The sequence below is a fragment of the Tupaia chinensis genome, unplaced genomic scaffold (genome assembly GCF_000334495.1).
Source record: "Tupaia chinensis unplaced genomic scaffold, TupChi_1.0 Scaffold144255_1, whole genome shotgun sequence".
Classification (NCBI taxonomy): domain Eukaryota; kingdom Metazoa; phylum Chordata; class Mammalia; order Scandentia; family Tupaiidae; genus Tupaia; species Tupaia belangeri.
In genome coordinates, this window is record NW_006204113.1 from 160419 (window position 1) to 175555 (window position 15137).

Genomic DNA, 15137 nt, shown 5'->3' on the forward strand with positions numbered 1-15137 from the left:
GGCAGTACCTACCTCTAGGGGACAGAGGGGGAAGGGCAGTACCTACCTCCAGGGGACAGGGGGGGGAAAGAAGAACCTTTGAAGGAGAAAGAGGAGTGGCCGGAGCCCTGGGAGCTGCAGGAAGAGAGACGGGTTGAAAGAGGGGGCTGGCCCTAATTGGAAGGGACTGTGACTCTTCCGGGACTGTCCCCTTGAGATCCCAGAAGCCCCAACTTCAGGGTGGGACAGGGCCCAGCTCCTGAGCCTCTGGTGGCTTTTGCCCACCCACATCCACTTCTCCTTCTGGGAACAGAGTTGCGATTCCCCCTGGAAACCCAGCCCACCCCTGTCTTACTCTAGGATGGGCAGGCGACCCCGCCAGCCGGAGGCACCCTCTCTCTCCCACCTCAGCATGGCTGTGGCCCCAGGCAGGCTGACAAGAGCCCACCCTGGGACTCAGCTGGAACTGTTTATGCAGAAGCCCGTCCCCTGCAGTGGCTATGCAGTAGTGGCCATCTCACCTAGCCAAAGCCCACGCCATAATGAAACGGCCCAGGGGAAGACGGAGGGGACAGAAGTCTGTGATGTTCAAGTCTCTGGACCCAGTGCCATGAGCAACTGAGGCAGGAAGTGCTTCTGAAGCCAGTTTGGGTCGAGTGAGTTGCCGTCACACGAACACCAAGGGTCGGGACTCACCGCTCTTGGTCTGGTTTAAAGTCCTCCCAGAGACAGGAGGGCCCCTCGTGAGGGGCCTTTGGAAGCCCCTGATATGAGTCCAGCCTGGGCTGGGCCCTTCTGCCTGAGCCCTGAGCTAGAAATGGTGTTGCTCAAGGATGGTTCTAGAACTGGATCAGGCTTATAGAGCTCTGGCCAGGGGAGGTCAAGCCAAATGCCCTGGGAAAAGTGTCCTGCCACCCTCCCGCCTTCACCCCATCCAGAGCAGAGCTCTCCCACCTCCCTGCTGGGCTGGGCTCCATTCGGTCCCGGGAGATGGGGAGACAGGCAGTAAGACAAGGGCCACCCCCTCCTCTGTGACCACACACACCGTCTGCGCGTCAGACAGTGCCGAGGCATTTAACTCTAATGTCCACTGCTCCTAGAGAGACAGGTAGTAGCATTGTTATTTGGTTTCTTTTCCTTTTTTTTTTTTTTTCTTTAGCTTTGCTGTAGGGCATGAGGGCTCACTAAAGAGAGACAGAGAGACACAGAGAGGCAAAGTAAGAAACCACCCCTCAGGGGGATGACCGCGCCACAAGCCCTTCTCCCGCATTCTCCTCTCAGGATTTTGGGCACACTTGCACATGTGCCCGGTGTTTCAAGTCGCTGGATCTAGGACTCAAACTGCAGCTGCCCATGTGGGAGTCCAGCGCCTTCACCACTACACCATCCGCTGCCCCCACAAACCCAGTGTGTTTTTCTTTTCCTTCCTTCCTTTCTTTCTTCTTTCTTTCTTTCTTTCTTTCTTCTTTCTTTCTTTTTTTTCTTTCTTTCTTTCTTCTTTCTTTCTTTTTTTTCTTTTCTTTTTTTTTTTTTTGCTATAGAGTGTGTGCACTCACCAGAAAGACAGAGAGAGACAGAAAGACAGAAAGCGAGAAATCACCCCCCAGGAGGGATGGCCACGCCACAATCCCTTCTCCTCCAAGCCCCAGCGTGAATTTAAGCCACTGGGTCTGGGACTCGACCGTGGTCGACTACATGGGAGTCCAGTGACATAGCCATTACGCCAACTGCTAGTCCCCCCAGTATGTTTTTCTAAGCCTCTGGACTTGAGCTGTTCAGGACTTGAACTGTGCAGTCGGCCCTGTGAGATTCAGCATCTTTATTTTTTTTAATGATCTTATTTAGCTTTATATATTTATTTATTTATTATTTTTTATTTTTTTTGGAGAGGTTTTTCACTATAGGGCGCGTGCGCTTGCCAGACAGACAGAGAAAGACATAGAGACAGAAAGCGAGAAATCACCCCCCAGGGGGGATGGTCACGCCGCGATCCCCTCTCCTCCGTTCTCCTCTTGGGATCTTGGGCACACACGCACACGCGCCTGGTGTGAGTTTTAAGCCACCAGGTCCGGGACGCAAACCACGGTCAACTACATGGGAGTCCAGCGACATAGCCATTACGCTAACTGCTGGTTTCCATAGCTTTATTTATTTAGATTTTACCAGAGAGGGACAGAGTGAGAGAGAGAGAGAAGGACAGAGAGAAAGTGAGAAAGCAGGCCGCCTGGTTGGGAACTCAAACTGCAGGTGGCCATGTGGGAGTCCAGCGCCCTTAACCACCACGCCACCTGCCAGCCCCTGGAATTCAGCATCTTAACCACCTTGCCACCAGCTGGCCCAGAAACAGGAAATATCACTCCCATTTTACTCAGGAGCAACCTGGGGCTCACAGGGGTTGACGGCAACTGGGCTGATCAGAGGCAGTGTGGGATCCCACCCAGCCCCCCTGGCAACTTCCCCTCCACCCCATCCGGCCAGCCTAGCCCCGGCTCACCTTTCTCCAGGTCCAGGCAAGGGCGGGCCTTGGCCGGGCTCCCGCTGTCCAGGGTCCAGGCCTCTCTGCACCCGTCCCCTCCTAGTCGCCCCTGCCGCCCTCCCTTGAAGAAGAGGTTCATCAGCGTCTTGGAGCGCTGCAGGGCACCCTTCTCCCCAGGGAACCCAGACTTCTCCTTCTTCCGCTGCTTCTTCTCCTCTGCAGACACGAGGGAGCACCCAGGGGGCTGGAGGGGTGGGCAGAAGGGAAGGACGAGGGGCAGGGGTGTAGGAAGGGGGCAGAGAGAAGGGAGAGTGGGGGTGGCAGACAGGATCTGCAGTGGTGGCGGGTGGGGTGGGAGTGGGGATCCTCTTCCAACTTTCCTAGTCCCCCCAGCCCCTAGCTGTAGCTGTGTAAGCCTTCTCCATTGAGGGTCTCTTTGAGGAGCGTGTGTGAGAGGGTGCGTGTGTGTGCATGTGTGTGCACGTGTGTGCGTGCAGGCCTGGGCTGTCTGGGATGGAGAGGCTGGGGCTGGGGCTGACTTGTGGCTCAGGGCCAATCTGAGCTGGGGGTGGGACTGAGAGGGGGTTTGGGACCAAGGACTAGTTTCAAGCTGAGCCCCGCACAGCGACTGCGCATACTCAGGTCAGGGGCCCAGGACCGGGTGTGGCAGGCTCGGGACCAGGAGCTGTGGCCAGAGTAGCATCCCACCCTCCCAACCTACCCCACAAGGTCAGGTGGCTCTGGGAGCGTGTGATGGGGGGCCGGGGCCGGCTGAGGGCCAGCAGCAGGGCCGTCTTGGGGGACTCCGAGAGTGCTGAGTCCAGGCGGCGGGCAGGCGGGGGCCCTTCGGATCGGATGGCCGTGTCCCGGAGAATGACTGTGGGCCGCACGCTGCACCAAGTCTCCACGCGGCCCCCCACGTCAGGGTCGGTCTGCATGGCGGTGTCCGCGCGTCCCCAGCCTGGGCCGGGACTGCCCAGCTCCTCCGGCCCCAGGCAGACATCCAGGCAGCCGGAGGGCAGGGAGCCCGAGCTGTAGGGGGCGCTGGAGGCACACGAGGAGACGCTGGAGCTGCTCTCGGAGGCGGGGGACAGCTGCTGCAGCACCCCGTTGCTCACTGCGGGGGCAGCGGGGAAGGCGGGGCTCAGGGTCTGGCCCTGCAGGCGTCAGATCACCCCTGCGCTTGCGCTTTGGGGTTAGAACACAGGGCCTAGGGAAGCAGCGGCTGCTCCGAAGACTGCCGCTGACTGGTGGGGAGGTCTGGGGGTCACTTCTTGATTCTCCCTCTGGGACTCCCCACATTAGGAGACATTAGGAGAGCCTGGAATTGAATCTGCAGCTTCCCAGAGGGGAGCCCAGAAACGGCTCCCGGCATGGCTACTGCCCCAAGAGGATCTGGGTCTCCTGCCTTTTCTTCTTTTTTTTTGGAGAGGTTTTTTTTTGCTATAGGGCGCTTGCACTAACCAGACAGACAGAGCAGACAAAGAGACAGAAAGTGATAAATCCCCCCCCCAGGAGGGTTGGCCACACCTCAATCCCCTCTCCTCCATTCTCCTCTCAGGGTCGTGGGCACGCACGTACACGCACCTGGCGTGAGTTTAAGCCACTGGGTCCGGGACTCGAACCATGGTTGACTACGTTGGAGTCCAGCGACATAGCCATTACACTAACTGCTGGTCTCTCCTGCCTTTTCTTCATTCAGAGATTGGGGCCCCACCCCAGGGTCTCAGTCCTTTCCCTCCAACCTTGAGGGCCCAAGCCACTTACGGCGGTCCAGCCAGCAGTACTCAGAGACCATCTCCTTGTAGGCGGGGTAGCGGCCGGTCTCCTGGGGCGGAAGACAGGCATAGGAGCAAGCGGGGAGCACGAGAGTAAGGAAGGTAAAAACGGGAGGGCAAGGGAGAGAAGCAAGTTTTTCAACCCGATCTCTCTCCTCCAAGTTCATCGTGCTCTGGCCACACGATTTCCAAGTTCCTCTGTACCTCAGGGTCTTCGCACTCGCTACTCCACTGCTGGGATTCTCTTCCTTCGGCCCGGCGCGTGACCAACTCCTTGTTCTCCACTCAGCTCATGAGGCCTGCCCTGACATCCCGGTGCAGGCGCCTTCCTAAATCTCACCACCCTCCTGTTAGTTTCCTTTAGCACTTCTCACAACCTGCCAGCATCCGGCTTATCTGACACAGTGGCAGAGACCCTGTCTGTCCTGTTCACTGTTGTGCCCCAGGACCTGGCAGAGTGGCCAGCATGCGGTAAATGGGGCCAGCGGTGGCATGGAGGTTCAGGAGCCTGGATCCCACATGGCTGACTGCACGGTTCGAGTCCTAGACCTAGCAATGTTTGCATGCCCCAAATCTTGAGAGAACGGAGAAGGGACTGCAAGGCAGCTGTCTCCCCTGGGAGGGACTTTCTCACTCACCGCCCCCACCTCTCTCTGGTCAGTGCACACACCTTACAGTAAATTTTAAAAATATGTTGTAATGAATGGGGACCAGCAGTTAGTGTAATGGCTCTGTCACTGGACTCCAATGTAATCGACCGTGGTTCAAGTCCTGGACCTGGTGGCTTAAACTCATACCAGGCTTGTGTGGGTGCGTGCCCAAGATCCCGAGAGGAGAATGGAGGAGAAGGGATTGCGGCGTGGCCATCCTCCCTTGGGGGTGATTTCTCGCTTTCTGTTTCTCTGTCTCTTTCTCTCTTTCTGGCAAGCACACAAGCCCTATAGCAAAAACCTCTCCAAAAAAAAAAAAAAAACTGTAATGAATGAATGAGAGGCAGAGCAAGTGAGAAGGGGTGTTTGGGGTCATTTGAGAGCAAGGAACGGGAGAAAAGGGGCTGGGAGAGGGGGAACTGAGGTGCTGGGAGGGAAAGCCAAGGAGGCACTGAACCATGCACGGGGAAGGAGTGGGCGGAGCCGGGGCCAGGACTGGGGCTGCCTCCCTGGAGCAGGGTGAGAGGACCCAAGACCCGGAGACCCCGTGAATAAGGAATGCGGCCGCCTCCTCTGAAATCCACCTCCTGCCCCAGCCCAGGCTCCCTGGCTCTGTGGCCTGAGGATGCCCACAACCAGGTTCTGCCAAAACCATGGCCATTCCCACCCTTCGGGGCAGGACACGTGCTCCTTCCAGCCCCAGGCCTGGCACCATTCACAAGTAGAGGTGCTACAGTGGCCGTCGGGGGGCGACCTGCTTCTAACCAGCTGAGGATCTGACTGGCGTGTGAGTTCCTTGGCCTCTCTGGGCCTCAGTTTCTTCTATAAATTAAGAGAAGGAGGACAAGGCCTGGCCTGCTGACCCTGGCCGGTGCTGCAGAGACATAGTGAACTGCAGCAAGTCGACCTCACTAAGTGCCGGGGTGGTGGGGAGTCCCCCTCTATACCGGCCTGGCCTGACTCCCACAGACCTGCCCACCTTGACTGTCAGCATGATGTGCGTCTGGCCCTTCAGCACCTCCACCGCCTGGCTGTGGCTGATGTCGTCGAACCTGACGCCGTTGGCCGCCAGGACCTGGTCTCCCACCCTGATGCCGTTCTCCTCCGCCAGCCCACCATGGTCCACCCTGGGGCCAGACAGGCGTCAATCTGAAGGGCCTTGGCCCGCCCTCTCCTGCCCCTTCCAGACCCCCACAGGTGGGCACCCTGACCTGGCCTGGTGGTGCCCACCCCTCCGCAGGCGGCACTCCTGGCCTTGGCCTGCACTTGGACAGGGACTTGGCCAGGCCACCCCTGCCACGCCCCTCCTCTGCCCTCACTTGGACACGTAGATGCCCAGACCGAACTCCTTGCCGCCGCGGATGTTGAAGCCCAGGCAGAAGTCGTCGGACGTGGTGTAGAGGTGCACGATGCGCCGCGCGCCCGCCTCGGAGCTGCTGTCGGAGGCCGCGGAGCCGCTCTTCTCCACCACCAGCCGCCGGTTCACCACGTCCACCCTGGGACACCGGCAAGGGGCCCTCAGCCAGGAACGGCCAGCCGCCGCCACCCTGCAGCCCTGACAACTGCATGGGAAAGGCGCCTTTGGGGGCCTCCCCAGGCCCGGAACCTTCAGGGAGGGGGTGGAAGGAGGTTGCATGGAATCTGGGAACCGCCCTAAGCTCCCAGCAGTAGGGGGCAGGACTGTCGGTGGGGCTGAGACCCTCATTTCAAGGCGGGCCTGAGGATCCCTGTGTTTCTGGCGCCCGGGAGAGCAGGGGCCCCTCCTGCCCGCGGGCTCTGCTCACCACGTGGTCTTCTCCTTGGAGAACTTGATGCCCGGCACCCGGCCCATGCGCCGCACCATCATGTGCAGGCGGCCGCTGCCCGTGAGCACCTTCACGGCGCTGCCCATCGTGGTGCTCTCCAGGCTCAGCCCGTTCACCTCCGTGATCTTGTCCCCCACGCACAGGCCGGCCCGCTCTGCACCGGGAGAGGGCGCTGGCGTGGCGCTGTCGACTCCCTGGCCTGGCGCAGCCGCCCCCAGCGGAGCGTTCCCCCAGAGCAGAGGCTATTAGGCCAGGATCTTCCCTTCACCCACTCTGCCCCCAGCCCTGACAGCATCCCCTGCCTCTCACTGAGGTGGCATCAAGGCCCCCTCGAGGGTCCACTCACCCGCACTGCTGCCCTCCTCCACTTTGCTGACGAAGATGCCCAGGCCGTGCTCCGAGCCCCCTCGCACGCTGAACCCCAGCCTCCCCGCAGGGCTCTTCTCCACCCGGACCGCGTGGATGATGTCACTTTCGTCACTGTTGGCTGTGGAGACCAGGAGATAGCAGCACCCCGTTCGTGCTGGGCACCGAGGGTCTCTGGATTCCCCAATGTGGGGCCAAAAAGGCTGAGTTGCTGATAGGGACAGAAGTCTGACTGCTTTTTCCTATTTTTCCAAAATCCTTTCCAGACGGCCTAGAGGGAGTCATGCCCACAGATGCTGACAGACCATTTGGGTCCATTGGTAACACTATTCTTCCCACATCCTGCCCCCGGCATGGTACTGGAGTGTCTCTGTGACATGGATTAAGCGTCTTTGTCACTGTTAAAGTACGCTCCTTTCTGATCCCAGCAACCTTCCTTTTCCAATCACCACCCTAAAAGCTGTGAACCCCCCCATAACCTACAAGCCCCCCACTCCCTCGCATATCCCGCCTTTTGGGGCTGGACCAATGGAAAATGTTACTAAATTCCAAACTCTGTCTCTTTCTCCAAAATCAAATCAAAGGAGCCCCTATACCTGATTGCCCTGACAGACAGGCATGTTTTGCCTCTCCTCTGGCCTAGGTTACTCATTCTGCTTAGAAATAATCCGCATTGATTACTGTTTTTACAGAGTTGGTTATTTTCCGTTGACACTGGGCACCTACGACCCTAAGTGGGGTGAAGGGGTGCCAACTTCTAAGTCCCCTCTAGGTGAACTGGACCATGGGCCGGGAAGGAGGTGGGAGCGGGGAGGACAGCAGGGCAGGACTCCATGCCGGAACACAGCGCTCTTCTCGTGTGGTGTGGTGTGTGCACGAACGCTTCCTGGCCTTCACATGCTCACTGGCCTGGGGCAGGTCAGTTCCTAAAATTCCTGCCACTCTGTAGGTCAGATGGACAGAAAAGCAGGCTGAAGAATCCTTTCTAGGGCTGGTCCTGTGGTGCAGGGTTAAGTGCTATCCGTGGAGAGCTGGATCCCACATGGGTGCCTGTGGTTTGAATCCCAGCCCCAGTGGTTTGAAACGCACAGGGCACATGCCTGGGTATACATGTCCTAAATCCTGATGGGATGGGAAAATGGAGGAAAAAGGACTGTGGTGTGATCACATCCCACTGAGGGTGCTTTCTCTCTCTCTGCAGCGAGCGCACATGCCCACTGGCAAAAGCAAACAAACAGAAGACCTTTCCATTATGGCACACAGTTGAGGACGTCTGGGCTCTTCAGCTTGCAGCAGAAATGAATGTAATAGCTCTGTTTTCTTTCTTTTCTTCTTCTTTTTTTTTTTTTTTAAGAGAGAGATTTTTGCTGTAGGGCACATGCACTCACTGGAGAGCTAGAGAGAGACAGAGAGACAGAAAGCAAGAAACCACCCCCCCAGGGTAGAGGGGCACTCACAATCCCTTCGCCATTCTCCCCTCAAGATCCTGGGCACGCATGTGCATGCTCCTGGCATGAGTTTTAAGCCGCCAGGTCTGAAACTCAAACCATAGACAATTGTGTGGGAGTCCAACAACAACCATTACACCATCTGCTGGTCCCATCTATTTTCTTTCTTTTTTTAAAAAAGAACTATTTATTTAATATGATTCATTATTATTACTTCTTAAAAATTTGCTATAGGGCATACAAGCTCACCAGAAAGAGAAAGAGAGGGAAAGTAAGAAAGCAAGCTGCCATGTCCGAGACTCGAACTGCAGTCAACCATGTAGGAGTCAAGCACCTCAACCACCACACCACCTGCTGGCCCCTATTACCTCTATTTTCAAATAGAAGTGGAACCTTCCTGCAGAAGACATTAACATTTCTGTCTAAGTAACCTGGAGGGGGCAGAACAAGCCCACTTAGTGGCTTGGCAAGGGCAGATTTTGTCAGGAAAAACTTCCTAAAACATTCAGCTGGCAGACAACAGATGGGTTTCCTGGGGCTGACGGTGAGCCTCAAGTCTTTGGAGGCAGGCAAGCTGAGACCTGGTAAAGCCCTGTATCGGGTGTTATGGAAGAATCCCTGAGGCTCGGAGATCAGGGCTCTAGAAACGACCTGGCTACACGAGGAGGGAGCCCCCCCCCCACACCGAGCTGCAAATGTGCACAGGGCCCAGGGTAGGCCCCTCGGTCAGTGCTGGGGACGTCAGAGGGGAGGGGTCCTTGGGGCTGGAGTTGAGAAGGTCAGAGAACTAGGATGGGTGGGGGGGCACTAGTGGAATGGCAAGAGTGAGGCTCAGAGTGGAGCCCTGAGGTTAGAGAAAATGAGAAGACTACAAGGGTAAATGGGGTTCCAGGTGAGAAGGTGAGATTTTTCCTAGGGCAAGGCTCTAGAGGTGTTTGAGAGGGAGAAATCACACACACACACACACACACACACACACACACAGCAGATACTTCACCTTGATCTAACAAATCAGGTTACAAGGTGATGCTGAACAGCTCAGAGTCATCCCCAAGGGCTGCCCGTGGGCAAGGAGGGTGAGGACAGACAGCAATCCTGGCAATCCTGGGGCTTCCTGGCTGAGAATGTTTACACAGATCTCAGGGCCCTTCCCGCCTCAGTCCTGGAGTGTTTTGCTCCCCTCCCCCAGTCCTCTGTCTCCTTAGTCCCTCCCTGGGCCTTCTTAGGACCCAGGGCCAGGGGTCGTCAAATCAGAAGCCAGGAACTTGCAAGGATGGCCGAAGATACCTACCCTCGGGGTCCTAGCCTGGGCCCCAACCTTCCCCCACCCTCCCGCAGCAGCCTCCTGCCTAGCCCGGTGCATTCTTCCCTGGCAGCGAGACCACGCCTGCCTGCCTGCCCCAACTAACCATGACGAGGGGACCCTCCCTGGCTGCTAGAGAAACTCCAAACTCCGCCCCATGCCCTCTAGGCCCTCCATGGGCCTTCCCCAGCCTGCTCTGTCCTCACCTCTGGCCACTCTCCCTTCCCTGGGGCTGAGCTGTGGCCACAGTGACCTCCTACCCCATTCTCATATAAGCCATTCAGTGCCCTCCAACACCCCCCAGGCAATACCCTTGCCCAGACCTTCCTCATTCCCCTCCTGCTGACACCACTTCCTCAGAGAAGCCTTCCTGGACTACCTTAAGTCCCTTCCTGAGCCAGCAGGTGGTGTGGTGGTTAAGGCACTGGATCCCACATGGCAGACTTCATGGTTCAAGCTCTGGACCTGGCAGCTTGAAATCACGCTGGGCATCTGTGTGTGCATGGCCCGAATTCAGAGAGAATGGAGGAAAAGGGAGTGCAGCATGGCCATCTCCCCTGGGAATCCACGCGGGATTTCTCACTCTCTCTTTCTCTCTCTCTCTCTCTCTGTTTCTCTCCCTAGTGAGCACCGGTGTCCTATGACAAAAATCTAAAAAAAAAAAGTCCTTGTTTCCTCACATTGGTTCCTATTCTCAAAATGTGGTGCCCAGACCAACAGCGTCAGTATTATCTGACAGCTTGTTAAAAATGTGAATTCCTGGTCTTTGTAACAGACCCACAAGACCAGCAGCCCTGGGAGTGAGGCTGTGACCCGTCCTTTCATAAAAGCCCTCCAGGCAATCCGCATGCACTTTGAGTTTGAGACCCACAACTCTGTCACCACATCCAAACGGTTCCCCTCGGGATTCTTACCAACCTTTATCATTATTTGCTTAGTTGCGTGTTATTTCTTTCTTTCTTTTTCTTTTTTTTTTTTTAGTATTTTAAAAAATAATTATTTAATTTATTTATCATTTAAAATTTTTCACCTCCTCAGTGTTTCTCCTCTTTTAAAGGGTTAAGGACGCTGGACTCCCACATCGCTGACTGAGGTTCGAGTCCTGGAACTGGTGGCTTGCTTACTCACTTTCTCTCTCTCTGTCTCACTCTGTCCCTCTCTGATCAAATTAAAAATGATAAATAAATAAATGAATAAAATTAAATAAAAGTTTAATAAAAATTTTAAAATAAAAAGACAGAGTGGGAAAGCAAGCCACCAGGTCCAGGACTTGAACCACGGTTGGCTGTGTGTGCGTCCAGTGTCTCAACCACCGTGCCAACTGCTGGCCCCGTTTCTCCCTTTCCAGTTACGTTATTCCTCTGAGTGGTCCTAACTAGTGATGGGAGGCAGGGGTCCTGGGCTGCTGTGATTTGGAGATGCCTGTGCCCAGGCAGAGGGGAGGACTCCGAGCTCAAAGGCTCCCAGCCAGGTAATCAGAGCAATGGCCGGTCCTTCCGGGGCTTGGAGGTGGTGCTCCTGTGGCTGCACAGAGGCACCAGGTGAGACACTAGGAGCAAGCAATGGGGGGGACTTCTGGGAGCTCTTCAGAGGGACAGTAGAAATAGCGCTTGCTTCATAAACGGACCGTGTGTGTGTGTGTGTGTGTGTGTGTGTGTGTGTGTGTTGGGGGTTTGTCACATAGTTTCTTTCATAGACTGGGACTAACTAGGGCAGTGTCACAGTGTCTGCCTTTTCTGAACCCTGTCCCAGTGTCTCTTAGCTCCTCCTGGAACTTTTTAAAAATTTTTTTATTTATTTATTTTTAGAGAGATTTTTGCTACAGGGTGCATATACTTGCTCACCGGAGAGACAGAGAGGCAGAAAGCAAGAAATCATCCCCCATTTGGGATGGTCATGCTGCAATCCCTTCTCCCCCATTCTCTTCTCGGGATCTTGGGCATGCACGCACATCCGCCCAGTCTGAGTTTTAAGCTGGCGGGTCTGGGACTCGAACCACAGCTGGCTATGTGGGAGTCCAGTGAAGTAATTCTTATGCCATCTGCTGATCCCTCCTAGAATTTTTGCTCCCTGACCAGAGTGACAGTGTGACCCTCCACAGCGCCCTGCTGCTCCCCTGAGGAGGTGAATATGCTGGGTGGGTGGAGGAAAGCCTGCTCCCTGGGAAACACGCCCCCCTGCCTGTGCTCTGGGGAAGGGACCCAAGATGCCCTGGCTCAGAGGGAAGGAGGAGCAGAGCCCAAACAGCCCAGTGTGCGATTCAGCCAGGGAAGCCCTGCTGGCTCAGCTTGAGGAGAGGAGCTGCAGATATTCATCTGGTCCTGCCCACAGAGGCCTAGACCCAGGGGCCCCACTCCCCTGCTGTCATTCAAGGTCTAGTCTTGCTCACCAGCTCTGGGTCGTCTCACATCTGTCACTTCAGCCAGGCTGTCTCCTAAGTGCCTGCCCGGCTGTGCTCCATGCTTTCCACCTCAGCTCTGGTGGGTGAGAGCCCCACCCCTTTCCAGCCACCTCCATCTGTTCTGGCTGCTCTGTCCCTGTGTCCCCAGCCCCTGCGGCAGTACATTTCTGGAAGGGAAGGGTTGAGCCTGTCTTGTTCTAGGCCACCTGCAGGAGTACTCGGGCTGGTATGGAATTGGTGAACGACGAAGCAGCAGAGAGCAACTCCACCAGCCTAGGTCTTCTCTTCCACCTCTCAGGTCGCCAGTCCTGGGGCTCCCTCCCCGACCCTCAACCCTCCCATTCTTCTCTTTTTCTGAGCATTTGCTGAACTACCTTTTTTCTCAACTTGCAACTAAAACCTTTAGTTCAGTCTGGCACCTGGGCACTGACTCCTGCAGCCCAAGGCAGAGGTGGTCACAGAAGACACTGGAGGTCCATGGAGGATGTCCTTCTCCATCCAGCTCTACCTTCCCCCACCCCAAGGGCATACCCAGATGGATCTGGAGAAAGCAGAGTCCATGGGCCGGAGGGGCTTATTTCAATTGCTGCCTAGCTCCATGGGTGCTAGTATACCTCCCACCACCGCCAGCCCCCAACACACACACACACACACACACACACACACACACACAAGCACTCTGGGCCTTCCCTGGGCACCATGCTCCTATCTCCCGCTCTGACCGTTCTACAGTCTGGAATCCTAAGGGACTGGCCCCAGAAGAGGCAAGGGTAGGTGAGGAAGGGTGTATGGTTTCCCAAAGGCCCCTCCCGGGCTCCAGCTTCCCCTAGACCCCCATCTCTTGAGTTCCCCTTCCCTTCTAAGTCTCTGCCTCCTCCTACATAGTTACCTTTCTTCAACCCCCACCCTCCCATCCAGTGTCCGGCCCCGCCCCACCTTCGATGGGGGAGTTGATGAGGGTGACTCTCCCCATGGGCAAAGGGGGCGCCCATCCCCCAGCCGCTGCTGCTTCCTCAGCAGGTATCGCGTTGCGGTGGAGCCCGAGTCGCTGCCCAGGTGGCCTCGGGAGGAGAGGGAGCTCAGAGAGCCGGAGCTGAGGTCTCCTAAGCCCAGTGGGTCGAAGCCCACCGCAAAACCGTGGGCCATGGTGCTGGGCGGGGCGGCGCCCTACACGTCCGGAAGGAGCCTGCGAGCGGTGCGGACACAGGCTGGGAGCTCCATGAGCTTCTGGGCAGGGCTCAGCCTCTGAGTCCGGGAGCCCCACACTTGCGCTGCCCCGGGAGTGTGCGCTACAGGCCTGGGCACGGAGAGAGGGCGTTGGGGAGGGTGTGACTGCTGCCCCTACTGCCCTCCAGAACTTCCACCCGGCCCATGCACCTGTAGCACCCGCGGCCAGAGAACTGCCGGGTCCAGGCACTAGCGCGGACTTTCGGAGCCGCTGCTCAGACGAAGAGGGTGGGAACCTCTGGCTCGCTCCTTGTTCCTGCTCTCAGCTGAGCCATCTACTCCTGTCCCCAGGCCACAGTAGAGGCTGAGAGACGGAATAGGATTATTGGTCCTGGGGCTTCAAGCGGCGTGGGTCAGAACTGTTCGTTGCATCACTTCTGTGTATGCAAGTAAGGGTCCGGGCCTTGGGGGCAAGACTTCAAGACATGCGGCAGCTTCAGCCAAGCCCCCAAAGACTCCCAGGCCCCCAGAGTTCCGCGGGCCAAGGTGGCTGCTTCTGGTCTAAAGAGGTTGCAGGAATCTGTCCCCAGCATGGGGTGGAAGAATCTGCCCCGGAAGATCCCAAACATCACCCACAAAGCCCTGGCCCAAGTCCTCCAGAGGAGTTCTGAGCCCCAGAACGCAGCACCCACCCGCTTCTCGGCCCTCAAGCTCCCCACCTTTCAAGTTTGGCCCCCCTCACCTGCTCGCTGGTGCGGCCGCCGCTGGCCTCGCAACGCCCGCGGGCTCGAGCGAATGCTGCAGCTGCGGAAGCCCCGCCTACGCTCCGCCCGGGCTGCGGGAATAGGGCCGGCCTGAGCAGCCCCGGGCTTCCATTGGCCAGTGGAGCCGCCAGTCACGCCCTCCTCACACCTCCTTTGAGCTACCGGGACAACCCCTTGCCTCTAGGCCCGGGTCTGCAGGATTCTACCAGCTCTCGGTACCAGTTCTGACGCTCCGCCCAGCCACGCCAACTTAGGGCTTGTCTTCCTCCAGCTAGAACCCTGTCTTTTCTGGGCCAAGCCAGCTACCGGGGCTGTTGGAATACCATCCCTCGCTGTTGCCCCTGGGGCCTCGGTGGGGGAATGTCACCAGAGCAGAGCCCGGCGTGAGCCTGCTATGAGCCTGAAGATGGGCTGGCGTCCGGGTGTGCTCTGCGGGGTGACTGGTGAGTTGTGAGTGTTGTGTGTGATGCTTTCACGCGCACCCTCCCTTCTATGTCAGGACACTCAGCCCTGGAAAGGCCGCAGGGCGGGGCAGCTGGTCCCAGGACACTATCGGAGTGTCTAGGGGAATCTCCGGGGACTTGGCTGCAGCTGACGCTTGTCCAGATTCCTGCTCTGGAGACCTGTCCCTTGGGTCCGGTCGGAACCGGCCTCCGCTTCGATGCGCTCGCTCGGATGGAGACCTAGGTCTCTGAGCCTCCTGCCCTTCACATCCCAGGGTTTGAGGCCACGGTCTGCGGTGCAGAGGATGGGGGTGTACGGAAACGAGGAACACAGCGGAGCTAGGGTTGAGAAAGCAGGGAGAGAGCTGGGAGTACAGGGGCCACAGGAATGGCAGAAACCGGGCTGCGAAGGGATATGAATGTCCAGGTGCTTCGAGAGAAGCTTTCGGGGACTGGATAGGCGCTCAGGGGCTGAGCCAGCAGAGGCCATTGCCAAGGCAGTCATCGAGTAAACAAGCCGGTAACCCGAGTCCCTGCGGGGCCAGCCACCGAGGACC

At 57.3% G+C, this 15137-nt stretch overlaps 2 protein-coding genes across 2 annotated transcripts in view; one reads left to right on the plus strand and one right to left on the minus strand.

The window, feature by feature from the left end:
• Positions 1-2457: 2457 nt before the first annotated feature.
• LOC102493647 (PDZ domain-containing protein 7) lies at positions 2458-14039 on the minus strand. The gene is given in 10 exon segments (XM_027767399.1): positions 2458-2699; positions 3177-3572; positions 4223-4283; positions 5863-6010; positions 6203-6379; positions 6668-6842; positions 7035-7175; positions 13143-13187; positions 13190-13503; positions 13584-14039. Coding segments are annotated over 9 exon segments (1536 nt in total). The 5' UTR covers positions 13353-13503; positions 13584-14039; the 3' UTR covers positions 2458-2469.
• A 324-nt stretch (positions 14040-14363) lies between these two features.
• The window catches only part of SFXN3 (sideroflexin 3), a 9507-nt gene continuing 8733 nt past the window's right edge, over positions 14364-15137 (plus strand). The window contains exon 1 of the mRNA XM_006166315.3: positions 14364-14580. The gene's annotated coding sequence lies outside the window, so the exon portion shown is untranslated. The remainder of the gene's footprint in view (positions 14581-15137) is intronic.